Below are 22,252 nucleotides of genomic sequence, written 5' to 3'. Positions count from 1 at the left end.
AGTATGGGGTGTAGCCATCTGGGCCAGGAGCTTTATCATTTCCTTGATTGAAAAATGTTGTTTTAATCTCCTCTCTAGATACTCCCTTGACTAAATCAGATGAAGCTACAATAAGCAATGTATAATGCAACAAATCTTTAAGTAGAGTATAGTCGCAATTGGTTACAGTGGAATCCTCAGTGCCAATAAGGCTTTTGAAGTAGTTAATCACTTCAGAGGCCATATTGTCAAATGATTCAAGCCTTCTTCCTCGATCATCAACAAGCACTTTGATTGTATCCCGTTTGTTTTTGCAGCAACGACAGAGTGGAAAAATTTTGTGCATATGTCTCCCTCCTTTAACCATTGAGCTTTTGCCTTTTGTTTTAAGAACATTAGCTCGGCTTCTTCGAGAGATTTGAGTTCATTTTGTAGAGTAAGCTCTTTCTCGAGTGCGTCATCTCCTCTTAAAGTTGATAATTGCTGCATTTCCAACTATGTTTTCTTTTGCTTGACTCGGATTGAAATATCACTGTAGCAATCTTTATTTAGTCTCTTTAGGCAACCTTTGAGACGCTTGAGTTTGGAGAAAATGACTTGCATAGGATTACCTTGAATAGCTGGTTGTCAAGACTATTGAACCTCATGTATGAAGCTAGGGTGAAGAGTCCAGAAATTGAAGAATTTGAAAGGTTTGGGTATGTTTGCTTGCACCTCTTTGTTGAGCCAAACTAAAGCCATACAATGGTCTGAAGGGCCTGGAGCAAGGAATTCAACAAATAAGTTTTGAAAATCTTTCTCCCACAAGAAATTGATGAGCACCCTATCAAGTTTCCTTGCAATGAATGATTTTTTATGCTTATTACTCCATGTGAACAATGGACCAACGTAAGGATGGTCTTGTAGAGATAGTTCTTGCGTGACATCTTGGAAGTCTTTCATTTTTGGAGATGAAACAGGGCCAAATAACTCATGATCAAAGGTTTCATTCAACTTAAAAATGATATTGAAGTCCCCTCCTATTATCCAAGAGAAATGGCCATACTTGATATCAATTTCACGCAGCTGATGCCATAGAAGTTTGCGAGTAATATCGTCGTTGCTGCCATAAGTTGCAGTTATAATCAGAGGGGCACCTTGGAAATAACCTTTGACAACGATGCATTGAGCAAAAACATAGCATATTGAAAGGTTCAAGTCTTTTTTTGAAAGAATCCAAATCCTCTCGTTTAGAGCATATTCATAATTTGTGCAAACATTCCACTTTGCAAATTTAGTTTCCAGTAAACCCAATGAATTTTCCACTTTTACATGGGTTTCCAACAAATATAATACATTTACTTTATTTTGATACGCTCTTTGTAGTACTTTGTCTTGTTTTAGAGGGTTATTCAGACCTCTAACATTCCAAAAACTGATATTGATATTCATTGAGGATAAAAGACCGAACCGCCCCCTTTACCTTCTACTGTTGAGCTTTTTGATTTATCTAAGTGGTTCTTCTTCTTCTTTTTGAGTTCGTTGAACAGACTTGTAACGCCTAAAGCAGCAGTGCGTACTTTCCTTGCTTGACTCTCTATGGCAGAATTTTCATCAATTGAATGTAGGATGTCAAATCTATTTTTTAATCCTGCCAGGATAGCTTTGGAGTTATCTTTGATATGTTTGCCTCTTCCTCGTTTAGCAATTGAGGGGTTGTTAGTGTCATGGCAATCATCATTTGGAACTGGTTGATCAGGAGCAGTGGATTTATTCTCGGCAACAGAGAGTAGCCTCAGTTCCTTCAGCATTCGTAGCAGTGTGATTAGAGACTATATTTTCAACAGTAGAATTATTTGGGACTTTAGTAAAATCTGTGCAGTCTGTTTCCTTGCCAATTACACCGTTGTTTTCATTAGGAATCTGTTTTTGCAACACTAGAATATTAAGAATTGTTTTCACATGTTCTTACAAAGCTTCATTACCTCCTGATGCTGGTGCCTTTGAATTTTCATTTAGCTCTCTTTTTTATGTAAACTTTTGTTGCAACTGGTGCTGTATTTGATTTTTCGAAGTAGTTTTTCTCTGTATGGCCAAAAACTTTACAATTTCTATAGCTGAGCGGAAGCCATGGTACATCAACAGAAACGAAACTGTTCCCCCATCTTTGAGAATTACATCGACGTATTTAGGGATTTCATCAGTAGCCCCCATTTCAACACAAATTCCAATCTTGTTTTTGAAGCAGTAATCGAATCCATTGAGATAGGAACTCCAATTATACTGGCAATATAACTTAGTCCAGTTCGAGAGTAGAGTTCAAGAGGCACGTTGAACAAGTGAACCAAGACTGGGAGTTTCGATATATCAAAATTAAGCCTTTTAAGGTTTGGCACCCATTTTTTAAGAATCATAGGCTTATTAAGGATGTGCCAAGGATCATTGTGCAAGACCCAATCTCTAGCAATCTCAGAGTTGAAAGAAAAAATAAAGAGGTTTCTTCCTGCTTTACTAACCTGGACACGAGTGCCCTGTGTTGCATTTGTCCATAAGTTATTGGTGATACGTTGCATTGAATCGAGGTTTGGAGCAGCCTTGAGAAATTACCCCATTAAGAAGAGCTTCCATTCAGAGATTCCGGTATCAAGGACTTCAGACAGGGGTTGAATAGTTGTAATCCCTCCTTGGAAAGATGGGGGGAAATTACAGTTCTTGTCCATCTGAGCATCCAAAAAGTTTTCTCCACTCCATCAGAAGAACGAACAGACGATTGCTTTAAAGGAATGAACAAAAGCAGATGAAATTTACGGGGAAAAATCGATCGATTCACCGGCGACGCGGTGGGATTCTCAGATAACATTAGCCCTGCTAACGTGCACCCAGATAAAACCGCTATCGTACGCCATAACAGTTACATAATCTTTTTTGTTATTTGCTTTTTGCTTAATGTAGTATCTTCTTTATGCTTTGAGATTTGATTCTTTCGAATTATGTAAACTGGCTGACTACACTTATTACAAAGGCTCCGGACCCATTTTTAGACCGTCTCCTGAAATATCTGTTTATCCCACATGTGTTTTCGGAGCCCCCCACTCATTCAATCACTTGCTTGTGATTGCAGTTATTCCCCGAAAAGGGAATTGTCCGCTCCCATTATACTTGAAAGAACTGGTGTGATTTTTATACATTCACAGCTTGAGATCCGCCATGTTGCCAGCTGGACGACTCAGAAGTTACTCCCCTCCGAAGTTCGTATCCCAGATCAAAGACTATTGCTCTAAGCCAATGTCGACAAAAACTCTCCTAAATTATGGGGAACTTGTCCCATCATGGGGGGTGTCTCGGTGACTAACCTGATATATCGATGCTACCGTTAATACGGGGCATCGACCAGTGTTGACCTGTCCATATAGCTTTCCCAACCGGCCAAGCCTTACTATAACCAACCTCACATTAAGTAAGTGTTGGTAGGAGCGGCTGGATGATATTTAGTATATAAAAAAATAAAAACCAAAGAGAAGAAATGGCAAGATAAATTAATTGTATATCGATGGAGGAAATAACGATGGAAAACAGGGCAGAGATTCTCTACACACCGTAGACCAATTGAAAGATAAATAATATATAAACGCTAAACAATTTATCTCTGCTTTAGTGTATATAGCTTCAACTTCTTTGAGAATTCGACTAGTATAATAGATTGACTTTTCTTGACCATTTTGATCATCCTGTGCTAGCACTATTCCGATAGCATTATCATTGAAAGCAATATATAGCTTAAGTTCCTTACCTGCTATTGGAGCCCTTTTCCGAAACCGAACCCGAGAGCACATCGGTGAATCAGCCAGAAGAAAGGCCTGCGCCCCCCGCTAATCCAGTCGCTTCCCCGAGGGAGGAAGCTGGTCCATCTAATCGGACTCCCCAGTAGTCCCCTATCCGTATCAAGAAGATGAAATGATAGGGGGATTGCGTTCTATCCATCCAACGTCGCCTTTTGGCGAACATCTCTTCTCCCTCTACCGAGGTAAATTAAATCCGTAAACAACAAATCAAATAAAAATAGGGAAAATGAGAAAATCTGCCAAAAGATTAAAAGTTAAGACGAAATCGCAGACTGTGAGGTTTGATCTCACGTGCACTTCAAAGTAGCAGATCTTAAGTCTGCCCCGTTAACCTCTCGGGCAAGTCAGCCAATTTGACCTTTATAAATTAAGTATTATTAAACCCCAAAATTTTGATGGAGTAGGAGCTTTCTTTTGTTGTTTTGACATTTGAAACATCCCTTAGGCCTCGATGCACATACGTTCTTATCACTTCAATCAATTTCTTCTTTCAAAAACTCTTGAAAATTAATTTTTTTAAGGTATTATATTTGTTCATAATTTTTTTTAATTATTGATAATATATATACTTGTAGATATAATTATTTAAACGTAATATCTTAAACGAAAATAATATTTTCTTAAACTACTAAATTCACTTAGAATAAATGTTAATTATATATTGTGTCTTATTGATAATAATTAAATAATTAGATGATTTGATTAATAAAATTAAAAACTTAACAAATAAAATGCAAAAGTAAAATAATTGAGTGGCCATGAATATAATTTATCCTTTTAAAATCTAAATAAAATTTTCGCTGAAGAATAGAAAAGGAATAGCACAGTAGGTATTTAGTTTTCTCAGAGAAGCGAAAGCGAAATATACAAAGATTTCAGAAAATCCAAAAGAAACTAGTTGGTGCGTTTCTCGTTAACCGTTTAAGAATCTCCTTCTCTTATCTGTTGGATTATTTTGCAAGATTTTTTATTTTTATTTTTTTAAAATATAGAGAATGTTTGGCTCCCGGAAAATGAAAGAGAACAGAAGAAATTATTTTCTTGATCTTATTGATGCAATTATTAGTCAAATTCTGAATCATTTGAGATTAATTCTTTTATTTTCTCTTTGAAATCTTCTAAAGCTAATGACTTTGAATTATTTGGTTCAAGCTCTTAATGGTTTGACTTTTGAAGTTCTCAAATTAATTATCATTTGCTTTGTTTTTTTTGGTATGACTGAACCAATGTTTGTTCAATTTTTTTTGTAGAATATATAGTTGTATACTTTTCTCTTTGCATGTTGAAAAAATGGAGGGAAAATTAGAAAGAAAAAAAGTTGAAAAGGAATAAACATGGCATTAAACGCTTGCTTGGGTTGTTGTTTGTTTTCCTGGATTTCGAACTGGATTTTGTATTTGATTTATATATATATATATATATATATATTGAATAGATTTTTACATATGAATTTAGCATTTGAAAAAGCCAAAATTACAGAATGGTACATGACAATATGTGATTATATGCAGCGTTCAAGCTAATGCTTCGTTGTTTTTTATTTTTTTGGATCCCACTTCAGTAGCATTGGCTGTGCCTTTTTGAAATGGGATTTGAGGAAGAAGTTATAAAGCTGCAAGATGAAGCTTGTGAAACGAAAACAATTTGCCTGCATGCTTTTGCGGATCTAACCTATGTTGTTCCAGTAGTATTCGTATACCTTCTTAAAGAATGTTATGTTCATGGTAAAGTTTTTGCTTCTTTTCACTGCCAATCTTATCATTCGCTGGGAAAAGGTTTCCCTACCTTGTTTACTGTGTTGCAAGAAACTGGTTATAATGCAGTGGATTTCCCTGCCTTTTTTTCTTGTTTGTTCCCATTCCCTGGAATGATTTTACAGGAAGCTTGAAGGCAACTAAAAAGTTCCGAGCTCTTCAACAACAAGTCCACCAAGTTCTAAGTAATTCTCCCCAACCAGGACCAGCAACTTTTGTTGCTCATTGTCTCTATGTCCTGCCTATTTTTGGATCACATTGTGAGGGCTTCAGTCATTTGATTGTATCTTCTTTTCATCGTTTTCTAAAGACAGAAGCCACCACCGGAGACTATTCGGCAGCAAAATCTTTAGCTGCACAGTTATTTCTTGATATTGTTGAGGGTACTATTGACTATGACGAGAGGATTGCTGTGAAGATAATTGAAGTATTTGATGTCAGATTGACAGATATTGAGAAAGTTGAATCCAAATTGAAGGCCAAGAATGACCATAGGTTTCACAATGTAAAGACATTTGTCGAGCAGTATATATTTGGATTGATAGAATCAGTCATATACGGCAGCAGTGAACCTGTTGGAACATTTCTCTATCCATCAATCTGGGCAATCTTTTCTTCTCAAAATGATAGAAAACAAGGAATTCCGAGCAGCAGAGAAGTGGGCAACGTTTATGGGGCAACCAATGTTATCCATACTCGTCCAGGAGTATATTGACAGGAACAAGCTAAAGTTTGCTTATTTGATTGTAAAGAAGAACAATCTCCAGCAAGAATTCCCAGATGTGCATCACAAATACATAGAAAGGTACCTGCATCTTACTCCCCATACCGGCAATATGCTCCTCCATATGATACTATTATTTTACCATTTTGTAGCGCGCTAAAAAAGTTGGCAGAAAAAGCATGCTGGGATGTGGCAGAGGCCAAGGCAAATGGTGATAGACAATTAGTTGAGTATCTGGTAAGTATGGATGATATATCATTTTCAAAAGTCTGTTTAATATGAAATTGAGCTTTGGAGTTTTTGCCAACTCATTCGTTTTTCTCAATTTTCTCATATTCTTGTATGTTTCTATACCTTGTTGATTTTGAAAACTTGCTATTGATGTTAAAAAATTTACTCTCTGGGTGTTAGGTTTATCTGGCTATGGAATTTGGTTACTTTGAGAAGGTTGATGAACTGTGTGATCGTTACTCCCTTGAAGGTTTTCCAAAAGCACAATGTATCGTTACTAAGAGGCCTTGTTTTTGGAAATAAAGGAACATGATATATAGGGTATGAATGTGTAGCAAAACTTATAACCACTAATACCAACTCTAGTGCTTCGTGTTTATTCAGGCTCGGTACACAACTTTTAGATGTATAGATTTTGTTGCCTTCTTCGATGATTATGTGAAAGGCAGAGTCTCATGCTTCTAGTTATTCTTTTGTTCAGAACATGAAGCAAGTTTCTGCCTCATCGCTTTTTAAATCTCAATGAATTGCTAGTAGAAGCCATAATTTGGGTGGACGAACTTAATGGTCTTGGTGAGGCTACATGCCACATTGAGGGTTCCAAAGTTGTGGGCCTTGACTGTGAATGGAAACCCAATTATGTAAAAGGTAGCAAACCAAACAAGGTAAGCATGGTATCATCTTCTTCCATTTCCCATGGTTTGAGATCTCTCTTGATTGATATAGGTCTGACCCTCGGAAACTTTTTGCTTAGAACCAAAGTTGAAATGAGTATTACCATAATTGACTTGTTTTGCATTTTTTTGTTTATCGATTATGAATTATGATGACTGTCCTTAAACAATTAATCTGGGTTTCCATGTATCAGGTTTCTATCATGCAAATAGCTTCAGATAAGAAAGTTTTCATATTTGACTTGATAAAATTATATAAGGATGTGCCTGCTGTTCTAGACAACTGCCTAACTCGCATCTTGCAGTCTCCAAGAATTCTAAAACTTGGTACGATAATCTGTCTTTTTCTGAAGAGGGATATCTTCTCCCAGTATATTGATCCTTCTTTTCTTGTCAGCTTGTCTGATATATTAAAACTATCTTGATACACACACGAAAGTTTGTGTTCTTGATTGTATAGTTAAGGAAGGTTGCCTTCTTTTAACATGGTGCACATGTTGTAGGTTATAGTTTTCACTGTGATTTAAAGCAACTAGCTCAATCATATGGAGATTTAAAGTGTTTCAAGTGCTATAATATGCTATTGGACATCCAAAATATGTTCAAAGATCCCCGAGGTGGCCTCTCCGGTCTTGCAGAGGTAAGTTAAACATGAAATTTGAGTTTATGCTTCCTGTCCAAATTCCTATTCAAATACAACTCTGTTTCTATTTATCTTTCATTTCCCCCAAATTTAATGGTTCACAATTCCTCCCACTCAGAAAATATTGAGAGCCGGCTTAAATAAAACAAGACGGAATAGTGACTGGGAACAAAGACCATTGACTCAGAATCAGGTATATATCCATGAGTGTTACTTAAACTTTCCTATTTGCAGCTTAAATAAAGCAAGAGGATATTGCAACCGTGTTTACATTTTTTGGAAATTTCTTGAATTTTTGTTCAGCTTGAGTATGCTGCTGTTCTTATTCAAATATTCTACCGTGTACGAGACCATTCCCTTACCGCTAATGCATTAGGCAGGCATGACAAAATCGAGTGGAAATCCCATATTGTAAGTACATGGTAACGCTCCTATGTTTAGCGGCCGGTTAATACCATCCAAGTCTTATTTCAGGATTATTTTGCAGATTTCTCACATGGATAATCCAAAAAAGTCTAAAAACGAACCTCGACCTAGAAACGAACCGGGAGTCGAGGACCACGAGCCGTGAGAGTTTTAGTTTTCACACCAATCACATTACAACAAGGTTATAAATTGTTTTCGATTGCGACATAGAGAAAAGGGCGATCTTAACTCGAATCTCAACCGGTTGATCTGCTAGGGCTTAGGGTTTATACTTGACAGGAAAGCTTGTAAATATGGTACAAATCTCAGGACTTCCTTTGTAGTTGAAGGCATGAATGTTGCAGCTAGGCTTTATACTGTATCAGGATTTCTTGTGATAAATCGAGATTGCAGATATTGACATTTGAATCCCATACTTGTATAATTTGAGAAATAGCACATGCAATTGATGAAATATTCTAAAATTATATAATATATTTATGATATTATTTTGTGTGTGAAGAAAAGGGTTACGTGGATGAAACATTGGTCAAATTTAATGAAACACAAATTAAGAGACTAAATTATAATAAAATGATTAAATTAATTTCTTTTTCTTCAACCATTCGAGAAAACAAATATCATCCCAATAATTTGCAAAAGTGAATTTTTTTTTTATTTCTGGAACATGAATTTTAAAACTCGACACTGTCTTTGGGGAGATAAATAAGTGGAACGGTGAGCCACGTGGAACCCATGCAGTAGATTGAATTTTCAAAATGATATGTACATTTCACATGCAGTGAGGGAAACAAAAACTGTTTGTTGGTCGTGTGCCACGTCTTGCAAGCAGCGAGGAAAAGTGGAAACTCATGGTAAAGCTGCTCCATGTGGCATGGCCCATCGGTGAAAGAGTTCCCGAAGAAAATAACAAGACAAGGGTAATTAATTGATTGGATTCACAATTTGAGTTAGGTTTTGTATTATAATATCGTTTCTGCAATATTTATTGCTCAAACTCAGACCAGACAGGCATTCCTTACTCTTTTTTAACTGTTTCTTTTATAATCGGATTTCTGTATCTTATCAAATGTCAACATAATCTGTCTCTATGTATCTCTGCTATTGTCACTAAAATATCATTTCCTCCAGGCTAGGATCTTTCTTTTCTGTCCATTTCTTACTTAGAAACCAAATCCATTCTTTTATTACTATTATTTTAGTTGCAATAAAAGGAAAAAGAGATCCTTACCATACATGGAAGAAACCAAAAATGGTGCTCGGATTTTTGAGTTGTAGTAAGATTGAACTTCTTTGTTCAATTTGAAGAACACCCAGTTTGATTTACCTGTTCTCATGTGTCAAAAGAAGGATCTTGGTGCTTGGATCATGAATTTTGGCAGCTTTTGAAGAATTCAAGGTGATGGTTTTTCTTACATGTTGGATCATTGAGATCTGATTACCTGATTCATGTACTTTTTGCCAGAAAAAAAAACTCTACTTTCTTCAATTTCTTGCTTGAAAGATGGTGCATTTAGCAAATGAAAGTAAAAATTCATGTTTGATGATGCGATAATGGAGGTCGGAAAGAAACAGTTGAGGGGAGGACTTCTTCATTTGTTTGATTGGAATGGCAAATCTCGAAAGAAATTGTTCTCAAACAATGCTGAAACCTCATGTGTGTGTGTGTGTGCGCGCGCGCGAACTGTAGGAGAATCAGAGAGAGGAAAACCAGTGGAGAATCGACTGAAATCGCAGCCTTATACGGTACTAATTAGTGATGGATTTGGATTTTGAGTTTCAGACTCTATTGTTTACTTCTGTAATCTTTACCAGATGGATGGGGATGCCTACAATGGCGCTTCAGGTACTACATGCTGTCCTGATTTTAGTTCTGCTTCTTCGGTGACTAGTGATGAAGGATGTGGATCTAGAGCACCTGGACTTGTTGCTAGGCTCATGGGGTTGCACTCGTTGCCTACACCGAACGTCTCGGAGCTATCTTCTACTACATATTCGGCGTCTCGGAGCTGTCAACCTATGGGCCACACTGGCACCTCAAACAAGCTTGATAGGTCATCTTCAAGTCCGATTGAACCGAGGTTTTGTAAGGTGCAGAACTGAGGACTGATTGAGAGATTTCAGACTGAAATATTGCCTCTGAAATCGGCAAAACCAATTCCAATAACTCACCATGAGCTCTTGTCTCCTGTCAAGAGTCCGGGGTTCATCCCAACCAAGAACGCAGCTTATATTTTGGAGGCAGCTGCAAAGATTATCGAGGTTGGTCCTCAGAAAACATCCGATCGTAAACTGCTGCCGTTCGGGTCTTCTTCAGTTCCTTTGAAAATCCGGGATTTGAAAGGGAAAATTGAAGCTGCACATAAGGTATCCAGACCTCAAAGACCTGACCAGCCTAGTCAGAGCGTAGCAAAGTCTTCGAAAGAACAACATAAGGGCAAGAGTCACATTAAATCGGATTCAGAAAAAGGTAGTTCTAACAGTTTGAGGAATAAGGGGAAACCAGTCTCACTTGCAGAACAATCAAGGGTTAATGTTAGGAGGAAAGAGGGGTCGTTTTCAAGTGATAACGAGAGTCCTGCAAATCCAAAACATTCTTCTAGGGGATCAGCAGATGCACGAAAGAATGTGGAGAACGGAACTGCGAATACGACTAACAATGTCCTGAGGCAGAATAATCAGAAGCAGAACTGCTTATCTAATAGAGACAAATGGACATCAAAGACTTCGACTCTGGACCAGCAAGGTAGAAAGGCTAGGTCCGTAAATGGTAGGGTCAGGTTGAGTAGGACTATAAGCAAGGTGACAGTCAACTCCGAATCTCAATCCAGGAACATGAGATCCTCCGCATCTGGTCCTTCAAAGGAACTTCTCATGTCTAGACAAAAGAATTCGTCTAGAAAGAAACAGCTTGTAAATGAGGATCTTCTGTCCGGAAAACCAGTTTCCAAAATTTCATCGATGAATGGCGGTGAAAGGTCCATCAAATGTAATGCTACTACAACTGATGGGAACTCGAATCAAGATGCAGAGAAAATGAAGACAAGCATGGATGTTGTTTCTTTTACATTTACATCCCCCATCAAAATATCCATGCCCAATGTACCTTCCTCAAGTCATGTTGCAGAAACCAGCTGCAACTTGGTAGTGATCCTTCTGGTGATAATGATCCACTGGTCTCGAAAAGCTCAGGATTTTCTGTTTCGGACTCAATATAATCGGCGGTGATGATCTGAGTGTTATTGTTGGGAAAAAGCTTGAGGAATTGACATATAGAGTTGAGTCATCTAATTGCAATATCATTTTAGAGGAGACCTCAAGTAGTCCTGCATCAAGTCAGAAAACTTCAGAGCTCCCACTGGGTACATTGACCACTACTACATCAACAGGACATCATGAAAGACTACAGGTGGATCTAAAAGACATCACATAGCTCCCACTGACTTAAACCGTTCTTCAATCAACAATCCGGGGCTTGATCGGAGAAGGAAGTGGGAGTTTTGGTTTACTCACTCACTGCTACCATTTACTTATATAATGGCATGTGTTTGTTAAGTTTATCTAATGTTGCCAGCTTTCAGAAGAAATTGAAGATCGAAATGCTAGTGAAAGCAGCAGCGAGACTGCCGAAGAATTAGATTTGCAACATCCTAGCCCACTTTCAACTCTCAAACTTGCTGCCATGAGCGAGTGTTCTGCTGATAGCAGAGATAGTGGTACCAGCGGTAAGCTGTACTCTTATTTCTTGAGATTCAAGTTTCTTCCACTTGACCAATTTCATTATATTTTATATTCAGCTAGAAACAATATGATTAATATGTAAACTCGGTAATCGAGTTGCTGCATTGACTACATGCAATCTACATCTGCAGGCACAATGCATTTGGCTCCTGATGAAGAAGTGTTAAGCTCGTCGCCTGTAATCGAGTCTTCCCAGATCGTGGGAGAAACGGATGGAAAGCTTCCAACTACGACATCAAAAATCAACAGATTTGAAAGAGTCAACCAATTCCGATCTTGATTATGTGAAAATGGTGCTAAAAGACTCTGAGCTAAAGTTCATAGAATATGCATTGGGTCAGACCGATAATATCGTGACCCTGAATGCTTTCGATGAGCTCGAGCATTGGAATGGAACCGAAGGACACAGTGTAGATCAGGGTTTCAAAAAACGGTCCGCGACCGTGATTTCGTCCGCGATATAGTGGTTTCGCCACTGTCCGAGTTACACGCGACGGCCGCAATAGCGTCCGCGACGACCGCAATAGCGCCCGCGACGGCCGCAATCACGGTAAATCCGAAATAACCGAAAACGCGACCGCGACCGCGATTTGAAACCCTGGTGTAGATCACAGCAAGCTCAAACTAAAACTTTTACTCGATTGCGTGAGTGAATCCCTGGAGTCACGGTACGACCAAGTTTTTGTCGGAAGCTGCAAAGGATGGGCTAAGTGGGGATAATTGATCCAAAACAAAGGATGGTTAGCAGAAGAGTTATACAAAGAGATATAGGATTGGAGAAACATGGGGAACATATTGGTGGTGGACGACCTTGTAGGCAAGAACATGAACACAAAGCATGAGAGGTGGCTTGATTTTGATATGGAAGCGTTTCAAGAGGGTTTAGAGGTTGAGAAAACTATATTAACTTGCTTAGTTGATGAATTAGTTTTTGATTTATTGCTTTAAGGCCCTCTTAATCTTAAGATACCCCTTTTCTCCTTGTTGTAGTTCACCGTCTACCTAGCATATACGTCTCTCTCTATATATTATTATATATATATACATATTTATGGCAATGGAAGGTGGAATGTAGAAAACATGTTCTGGAGTCCAAAATTCCATGATTACAGTTATTATGGATACTTATTGTATTGTTGACAAAAATAATATTTAGATTAAATTGCGGTTAAAATTAATTACATTTATTTTCTAATAATATATTAATGACACCACTTAAAATATATTACTTTTGTTACAGCTATTTACATCTATAATATTAGTGACCATAACACAACTTTTTAAACTTTAATAGTAAAAAAAGAAACTTTTCAAAACTTTTGTCATCCTTGCTTTAGTTTAAACCTATTTTAGTTTATCAAACACTACTTTGTGGAGGCAATCACGGACCACATTGAGTACACAAAAACATGTTTACTTGTGCAATACTTATCCATGATGAAAGCAAGTGAGCCATCATATGATTTGGCAAGCCTGCCATGGCCAGCCCTTCCTTTTTTATTCTAAAAAAAGAACATTATATATGTGTTCCAGCTGAGCCTTATGTAAAGAATGATAAACACCATGGAGGTTTTTTTTCCCTTTCCTCTCTTAACTTCCCCAAAGTTCTCTTCTTATTTGTGCAAGTAGCTAACTGGTTTTTGATGTTGCAGGTGGTTGAATTCAAGGTACGTTTACACTGCAAAGCTTGCGAGAAAGCTGTCAGGAAATCCTTGCTCAACATCAATGGTATCCATGAACTCCTTTTCTATATATAGATAGATGGCTGAACAGAAATACAAGTAGAGTTGAAAGAAAAATCAGGATAAAAAATGACTTAAAAGGGTTTGCTTTTGGTGGTTTTATTTATGTAGGAGTAAAATGCGTGGAAATAGACAGGGTATCAAATAAGATCACAGTGTTGGGATATGTGGATTGCAAAGCGGTGGTGAAGGCCATTCACAAGACGGGGAGAAGAGCCGAGGCATGGCGGCCATCATCATCAGCAGCACATGGAAGGGATGAGAACTTTAGTCCCAGGCTTCCTAAAGGCTTTAGCTGCATTATTCCTCGATGGGGTTACCGTAAAGTTTGAAGAGTAGTCTGTGTTCATCACAACGCCTTCTTTTCCTATGCCTTGAATTGTAAGCCACAGCTGTAATTTGATTGTCTTTGCCGTTTGCCAAAAGTTTGATAAATAAAAATTTACTATATTTCTTGGATCTCAGTTTGCCATCCGCAATTATAAGACTCAATTAATGCAGTGTCTAGAGAGGCTGAACATATACAGTTCGATGAGAGCAATAGAAAGTCCATAAAAGCATATGTGGAGATGCGGGGTATCGATCCCCGTACCTCTCGCATGCTAAGCGAGCGCTCTACCATCTGAGCTACATCCCCACTCAACTTGAATCACGATGTTTTATTTAATACTCATTTATAGATAAACTTTTATTATTCCCATGTTGGCCTGGCTTGGTAATCAAGGATTCCGGGGAGACGAGGAAGTCAAATGATAGAAATTAAAAAGGTCAAAAAGATGAAAAGTTAAAAAAAATAATATTGGATAGAAAATTTGAATAAAAATGTAATTTTTTTATTCATTAGAATTAAAAAATTAAAGGAAAAAAATTAAGTTTTAAAATCACATGCATTGAATTAATTCTTGTATATATTGATATAAAAGTAGCTTATAAGTCTTTTAAAAAAGAAAAAAAATTCACATAAGATAAATTAAGATTTTTGTTTATAGGATAAACCACTTATTTAATAACTCATTTATTATCATGGTTAAGTTTTGAACAACTAACTATTTTTTTAAATCATATTTAACGTTATATTTTGGTGTTAAACAATGCAAGCTAAATTTGTTGTACCTCTACCTATGTAATGTACCGAGAAAACCACCTGAAATCACCTTTGTAGCCTATTTTTTGAACAGTGCTACACATTAACACGGGTCGAACATTCAAGTCTCCCAAATTGACCTTACCTTCTCCTGTGATGAAGTCGGTGAGCCCCAGGAGGTAGCAGATCTCATCCTCTGAGACAGCACATGGGACATCAACCTTGTTGCTAGATGAGAAATGGGATGTTAGTCGAGGCTTTATCAGAGAGGAAAGCATCCAACTCTCTCTACGACTCGGGAAATATCTCCTTGTCATATGAGTCTATTAAGTAAATAATTGCATTCACCTACAAACAAATTCTGTATTTATGCTCTCCTCCAGAACATGACACCAACAGAACATAAATCAAATAAAATATGTTGCACTTGCAATCACAGAATGCAAGAATGATAAGATCCTAATCAAAATAGCTTCCTTCACAATTAAAGGTGTTATAAAGGAACTTTTCAAAACGGACGTACATAGAATTTTATATTACGAGATAAACTTTTAAAATTTCAGAGGACGAAAACAAATATCTAATAAAAAATTAAAATATATGATAATTTTAAATTTACGTAGGACAACTATCTCTACCTCTTTCTCTTAATCCATCCCTACTCCCCATGTTCTTTGTCCCTTTAGGAGAAAATTCAAGAAAGACCCACAATTTAGATGGCATTCTTTGTCCCTTAATTCATATCGCATTGTCCCTCCTTATATTTGATCCTGGCTCCATCCGAAAATAATACGTAGATTATAAATTTATTCATACTAATGGTGTGTTATTTTTAGAAATGGACATTTTTCTCGGATCCAATGAATTTCAATTCGATCTAATTTGATTATGTAATTTTTTATTTTAAAATTTTGGATTTGAGCCAAGTTTTTTTAGGGTAGCTGGAGTCAAGTTTTTCAAAATGGTTTGAGTCAAATCAGATCCGAGTTTAGAATAAAAACTATTATTATACTTAATATATTTATAAATAATTATAATAGTACTTTTTGAATATTGGATTTTTAAAAATCAAATGAAACCTGAAAAACATAATTATTTTGTACAAGTACAACGAATTTTTTTTTATTTCCAACCAAGTAAAAATTTTGTTTTATATATATATTTAAAGTTACGCGTCTCGAAATATTGTTGGACAATTGATTGATGGGTTTTAACTAGAGGTTCCGTTTAGCCTGCGGATTTTAACGGTGTGAGCTTAAATGGAGCGGGTTAAAAAGCTCGTATTCATAAATAATTTTGTATTTTAAGGTTCGTGGCCCGTCTATTTAACCCGCGGGCTAAACGGGTTTACCCACGGCCCGTTAAATAAAAATAATTTTAAATACTTTAAATGTAATAAAAAAATAATGTTTTAACTTACTACACCTTTAAAAATGATTCTTGAAAATGAAGGTAACACCGTTAAAATAATAAATAATATTTAAATTTTATTTTAAATAGCATAAAATGATTATAAAACAATATTTTTTAATTTTTTTAATCATTAATATATATATACATATATAATGATATAATTACTTAAAATCAAATTGAGAAAACAATATTCATTTATATCACCAAATTAAAAAACAAATAAAAACAATAATCACATTATACTTTTATAAAACACGATTATTTAAGGCTGTAATATGAAGGCACATAAGTGTCTGAAAGCATAAATTCAAACATAAAAATTCAACAAAGTCAAACATTATACAAATCTAACAAGAAAGTTCAAGTGATCCTAATAATTGTATTTTATGAATACTTTAAAGAAAGACTAAAACATAATATGAAAATATAAAATAAAATACTTACGGTATAAGAGTAAATTTGAAAGATACAATTATTCTAAAATTGATAAAAATATAAGTCATTAATTTGTTAAAATATATTTATTTTGTAAAAGTCTTTAAAAGTTGAAAAATATGTTTTCTATTTCTTCTTTAACTTTTTTTTTCTTATTTTTAATCTAAATATTACGTATCATGTGATATATTATTAGAATATCACGTGATTTTTTATAATTAAAGAACAAAATGGATAACATACTTCATGAAAAAAAATAAAGATCAAAATTAAATAAAAAAAATCTTTAAATACCAAAATGATAATGATGTATATTTAAATGAAAAAAATATCAAGCAGCGGTAAAATTATGACAAACATCCTAATAAATTTAAGAACTACAATAGTTATAAGTAACATCATATTTATAGGTAATTTATTTTCTTTTTCTATAAAATTCTTTAAGTTTATTTTCTCTAAAATTTTATGAATTTTAAATTAAGCGGGCTTTAGCGGGTTTCGTGGGTAGCCCGCGGTTATACCCATTAAACCCGTGGGTTTAACGGTCCGGACTAAAAAGCCCACAATTTAAACGATCTTAAATTTTTGATGCCCGAAACCCGCACAGGTCACATGTTAAACAAGTAGCCCGCGGGCCTTAACCCATATACCCAGTTCTAGTTTTAACTCAAAATTATTTAAATAGATATGATATACATCCTTAGATGAGCTTGAATTGTTCAAACCGAATACATCTAACCGTAAATAAAACTAAAAAAAAAGACTGGCAAAAGTTAAAAACCAGATTATAAGGCAGCAATCCAATGCAGCCTCTAATTCTATCTTCCCTACTCCCTATCGCTACAAATACTAAAAAAAATGGGGGAACTTCTTTATGAACACACTTTCATGGCGCTTTCTCTAATGCGAAATCGAGGGCAAGGTACTGCACTGATATTCGTCTTAAAGCTCATCCTGCATGCAAAGGGACAATAGTTTGATCAATTAGGCACATATAGATTATGAAAATTGATTGCTAAAGACCGAAAGGAAAACAACTTCTTACATGCGCATCCTTCTCTTTCTCACTACTGTCTTTGCTTGTGTCTGATTTGCTTTCGGAATCGGACTCGCTTCCAACACTATCGCTATCATCGTCGTTGTCTTCGGCCTGGACAATCCGATAACACAATGAAAACAATTATCGAGCAAACAAAGAAATTATATCTTTAAGACGGCATGTTATAAAGCTTACATCTGAAACTACAGGGTCGTCCTTTTTCTCTGTCTCCTCAAATGCAGCCTTCTCGGCCTGCAAAAGCCAACCAAATCAACAGACAAAAGAATTTAAAAGTGAAAATGAACACTTCAAAATACATAGATGAACATACAGCCTTGTGCTTGCCCCATGTTTCTTCGGCTAGCTTTTTAGCATACTCTACATCGTCAGCAAGTAAGATATTGTCAAACAGTGTTCCAGATTTCACCTGACAAAACAAAAATTTATCTTGTTACGGTCTAAAATGGGCATGGGATGATGATAGGGTGGTAGTAGAGGAAAAAGTGGCAAAAGAATACCTGCCACAATTCGATACCAACGTACTTCAAGTTGGGATAAACATAGAGGTCAGGATCGTCCTTGAAATCTGTGGACCATATAAAAACACAGTGATGAATCACCTCAAAATTATGTTGTTCATAAGAAAAAGAAGTAACACACTACCAAAGAAATAAAAATGAACCTGGGTTATCGATCTTTGGTGCCTTCCACTTGCCCTGGTAGTTGGGGTTCTTGATTTTCTGCAGAAAGTGAAAGAATTGTTACATAAAGTCATAATAAATGCTGCAAATTAGACAAGGATTTCACAAACCTTTGGCTTCCATGAACCCTTGTACTCTGGGTTGGGAATCGTTGGGGCTGTCCATTCACCATCTTCTTCATCATCCCAATCTTCAGGCTGGTGTAAATAATTTTAACCATTAACTCTCATTACAATCAAGGCCATTTTATAATGACATTAAAAAAGAATTATATGACTACCTTCTTGGCATCAGGATCAGTTATCTCTTTTGGAATGCCATCGTAGCCCTATGGTAAATCAAACACTAGAGATTAGCTTGCTTATATATGTAGCATAAGAAATCAAAGGAAGGGTTAAATGAGAAGGTTTTTACCTCTGGCTTCTTGTCTTCAGGATCAGCGATGTATTGCCTGTCATCCCAATCTTCAGGCTGCCATCATGCAATTGTATCCGACATTCATACAACAAAACAAAACAAAACAAAAAAAGATAATATTTGTGACTAATTACCTTCTTGGCATTGGGATCCTTGATTCTCTTTGGTGGGAGAAGTTCCCACTCCGTGTACAAGCTACCTTTTCGTTTCTCAACGTTATCAATAAGAATGCTAAAGGTGGCGTCTGGACGGAGAATAAATGTGTAAACATGAGTTAGTTGGTCAGTCTCACAGGGAACTTCCTTTTTGATCAAGTGGTTTGTCCCGTTGTAGTGAAGAATAGCATGAGTTCTCTTGATGCTTCCACAGACATCAGGCCCAAACATAATGCTACACCCAACCAAAATAACAAAAATCAGTAAATCTATAAATAAACATATTTTAGAGATCACAGGGTAAGAAAACAAAACCTGTATGGGGTTTCACCACCGAATTGCTTCTGGTCAATGTCACCACTAATCAGTTTCATATAACCACCACCACAATCAATCTTCTGCTCATGCTTGACAGAAAATTGGAATACTAGAGTCTTGCCCTTGTTGTTAACTGCAGGGAACTTAGCCGAAATAGCGTAGAACCTGTGTTCTTCACTTGTTTGTATACCTGTACAAAATATGACGCCATTAGTAAAGCTTGAAACAGAGGAGTTGAACGCTACCTTCATCAATTCCGAGGTACAAATATTCTAGAAGGTTACCTTTGTCATTAGGATCGCCATTCCATTTTCCAGCTGTGTAATTCCATTCCCCGGCCAAGTTATCATCTTTCTTCCAGTCAGATTTTACCCATCGGCTTTCCCATCCATCTTCAGTTCCACAACAATGTGCAAAATCAGCCCCAAAAAGAGGGGGGGGGGGAAGTAAAAATTCCACTGTTTGAAAACAGTGGATCGTGCGATTAAAGCAGAAGCAGCTTCTATTTCATTTGTTAATAGAAAAGCCGAAGGCAGAATCCTAGGAATGGAACTAGACATAGAGCGCTAATACTAAATAATTATTTTTTGCTAAGGATTACTGTTGTCATTCCAGTATCCTATATCAAAAAACAATAAATAAATTAATTAACGCAGAATAATGATATTAATAACCCTTCTATTCTATTATTCTCTACAGTTACAGATCAATTGAAACAAGACACTAATTCACTGTCATTTCTTAAAAGAATTCAAATGCATTCCTAATGTGTATATATATATATATATATATATATATATATACAGATTATGCCCATAACAACAGAAACACAAGACGCTAATCCACAGCCATTCCATAATGGAATTATATACATTTCTAATAGAAATTATCTTTCAAAAATTAGAAACTTAAATGAAAACAGATTTATGTGCAGATCAATCGAAACAAGGGACGCTGATTCACTAGCATTTCTTAAAGAATTCAAATACATTACTAGTAATATGTTTTCTTATATGAAAACAGATTAAGTGCAGATCTCTATTCGAGCTTATTACATTCTTTTTACGTAAGTAGGCATCGAGTGAAAACCATCGAAAACAACCAGATCGCCAACTTAGCATGTAAAATCCACCGTTCCGTTCATGTTAGATCAAAATGAAATCTTAAAAATCTTAAGAAAAACATATTCAAAGGACAAAACCAAGCCGATCTAAGAAATTACGAATTTACAAAACAATGCATGTAGATTTCGTAATCGGTAGTGGAGGAAAATGCGGAAGAAGGATATTATACCATTGAAGCGTTCTTCGAAGAAAACTTCAGCAGAGGCAGTAACGAAGAAAGAGACGATGATCAGAGAGATAAAACTAGGGATTCGTCTGTGAATCGCCATAGCTGAATTCCACGAAGCGAGAAAGTAGAAGTGCATACGGATAGTGTGATGGGGTTTAGGTACCATTTATACTACACTCGTTTTGAAAACTTCCACGGGTTTTTCACGGCTCATCTAAAATGGTTTATTCTTGGTTAATATGATGTGGACCGAAGTTAATCAGCGTAGCCAATCGTTTGATGACATGTCATTCACAAGTGTCATTAAGTTGACCTGGCGAAAATTTATTGGCATGGAATCTAACGTGACGCGTAGGAGGATTTCGCCTTGTTCAGTTATTTTGGAAATTGTGTAAAACGTGGCAGGCAGGCAGTGGTCCATAGAGGCCTCCACCTAGACGTTAGATTTTGGACTTTGAAGGCGTGGCAGCAGATTATTATTTAAGTCTATTAATTAGTAATTGAAGACTAGTCTTTTATTAGCCGTTCGATTTCAACATTATCATCTCCTAACTACCATTACTATTATTTCTGTGAATTGAACAAATAAAATTGATTTTGGATTAGATTTTTTGGTTAGGTTGTTTTAGATTGAGTTATTCATGTTTGATATTTAAGTTATTTCAGATTATTTTTTTGAATATTTAAATTAGAATTTTGAAGGATTTAATTTAAAAATTTTATATACAAAAAAAGAATTTAACTTTTTTTTAAAAAAAAATGAGACTTAATAATATCTTTTTAATAATTTAAGAGGAATTTTTTATATCAATTTTACCTAATATTAAAGAAATAAAAAAATTATCCTTAATTAAACAGTACAAATTTTAGGTCATTAATTAGAGATGATAACGGGTCAGGTTGAGTTGAGTTTTTGATTAATCCTATCTGACTCAATAAATATACTTCTTCCATCTCAATTTGACCTGACTCCAGAAGTATATCTTCTCCACTTAACTTGACCCAACTCAGAAAGCATATTTTCTCTACCTGAATCCAACTCAACCTAAAATAAATATAAAAATACTTTTATTCGATAAAATAGGGACCTAATTGGAAAAAACTATAAAGAGAGAAATCTTATAGTAATTATCCCTAAATTTATAGGAAACAATTCTCGAATCGGATTGGAGATTTTTCACCATAAACTCATACCTAACATGACCTCACTCTCTATAAATTTCGACCCAATGAGAACTCTTTTTTTTATATATAAAAAAATCAACTCTATCAGATCAAGTCGGGTCAATATCTACCGAACTCGAGTTAAATTATCATCTCTATCAATAATTAACAATAACATAAAATAAAAATTGAAGAAAATATCAAGATTTTCAAATACAAAAATAATATATTGACTCAATTTTAAAAAAATAAGAGTAAATTTTAAAACAGTACATTATCTTTAATATATTTAAGCCTTGCTAGACATTATTTTGTTAGTATACCGAGTTCTTTAGCAGGATAAATGTTGGGTTATTGTCCTTTAACTATGGGTCGATAAACAAAATTACTAAAACCCATAATCATTAGATTAAGCAAAGTTTGATCAAGTCTCTTGTCAATGGAATTCATGGAGTAGTTATTTTTAAAGATACAACAAATCCGATGACCAAATTTTTG

The 22,252-nt window shown here is 35.6% G+C and overlaps 3 protein-coding genes, 1 non-coding gene and 1 pseudogene across 4 annotated transcripts; 3 read left to right on the top strand and 2 right to left on the bottom strand.

The window, feature by feature from the left end:
* Window positions 1–5,361: 5,361 nt before the first annotated feature.
* LOC120151363 lies at window positions 5,362–8,578 on the top strand (annotated as a pseudogene).
* Window positions 8,579–9,806: 1,228 nt separating this feature from the next.
* Window positions 9,807–12,273, top strand: LOC120151385. Its single transcript, XM_039163868.1, has 6 exons — window positions 9,807–9,911; window positions 10,068–10,343; window positions 10,449–11,396; window positions 11,440–11,661; window positions 11,827–11,977; window positions 12,125–12,273. The coding sequence occupies exons 1-6, from the start codon at window positions 9,807–9,809 to the stop codon at window positions 12,271–12,273; spliced, it is 1,851 nt and encodes a 616-aa protein (XP_039019799.1).
* Window positions 12,274–13,542: 1,269 nt separating this feature from the next.
* LOC120151368 (heavy metal-associated isoprenylated plant protein 28-like) lies at window positions 13,543–14,111 on the top strand. The gene is made up of 3 exons (XM_039163851.1): window positions 13,543–13,562; window positions 13,646–13,721; window positions 13,847–14,111. The coding sequence occupies exons 1-3, from the start codon at window positions 13,545–13,547 to the stop codon at window positions 14,065–14,067; spliced, it is 315 nt and encodes a 104-aa protein (XP_039019782.1). The 5' UTR covers window positions 13,543–13,544; the 3' UTR covers window positions 14,068–14,111.
* Window positions 14,112–14,299: 188 nt separating this feature from the next.
* Window positions 14,300–14,372, bottom strand: TRNAA-AGC. Its single transcript has one exon. It is a non-coding gene; the product is annotated as a tRNA-Ala (tRNA).
* A 3,222-nt stretch (window positions 14,373–17,594) lies between these two features.
* On the bottom strand, window positions 17,595–20,705 carry LOC120151298 (calreticulin-like). Its single transcript, XM_039163804.1, has 13 exons — window positions 20,591–20,705; window positions 19,582–19,689; window positions 19,295–19,487; window positions 18,959–19,214; window positions 18,822–18,878; window positions 18,688–18,735; window positions 18,518–18,604; window positions 18,389–18,446; window positions 18,225–18,292; window positions 18,038–18,133; window positions 17,902–17,958; window positions 17,713–17,817; window positions 17,595–17,621 (listed from the first exon to the last, which is right to left on the bottom strand). The coding sequence occupies exons 1-13, from the start codon at window positions 20,688–20,690 to the stop codon at window positions 17,610–17,612; spliced, it is 1,245 nt and encodes a 414-aa protein (XP_039019735.1). The 5' UTR covers window positions 20,691–20,705; the 3' UTR covers window positions 17,595–17,609.
* Window positions 20,706–22,252: the final 1,547 nt, after the last annotated feature.

The sequence above is a fragment of the Hibiscus syriacus genome, unplaced genomic scaffold (assembly GCF_006381635.1).
Source record: "Hibiscus syriacus cultivar Baekdansim isolate YM2019G1 unplaced genomic scaffold, ASM638163v2 tig00111053_pilon, whole genome shotgun sequence".
Taxonomy (NCBI): domain Eukaryota; kingdom Viridiplantae; phylum Streptophyta; class Magnoliopsida; order Malvales; family Malvaceae; genus Hibiscus; species Hibiscus syriacus.
Note: the sequence above shows the minus strand (reverse complement) of the source record. Positions and strands in the feature narration are given on the sequence as shown.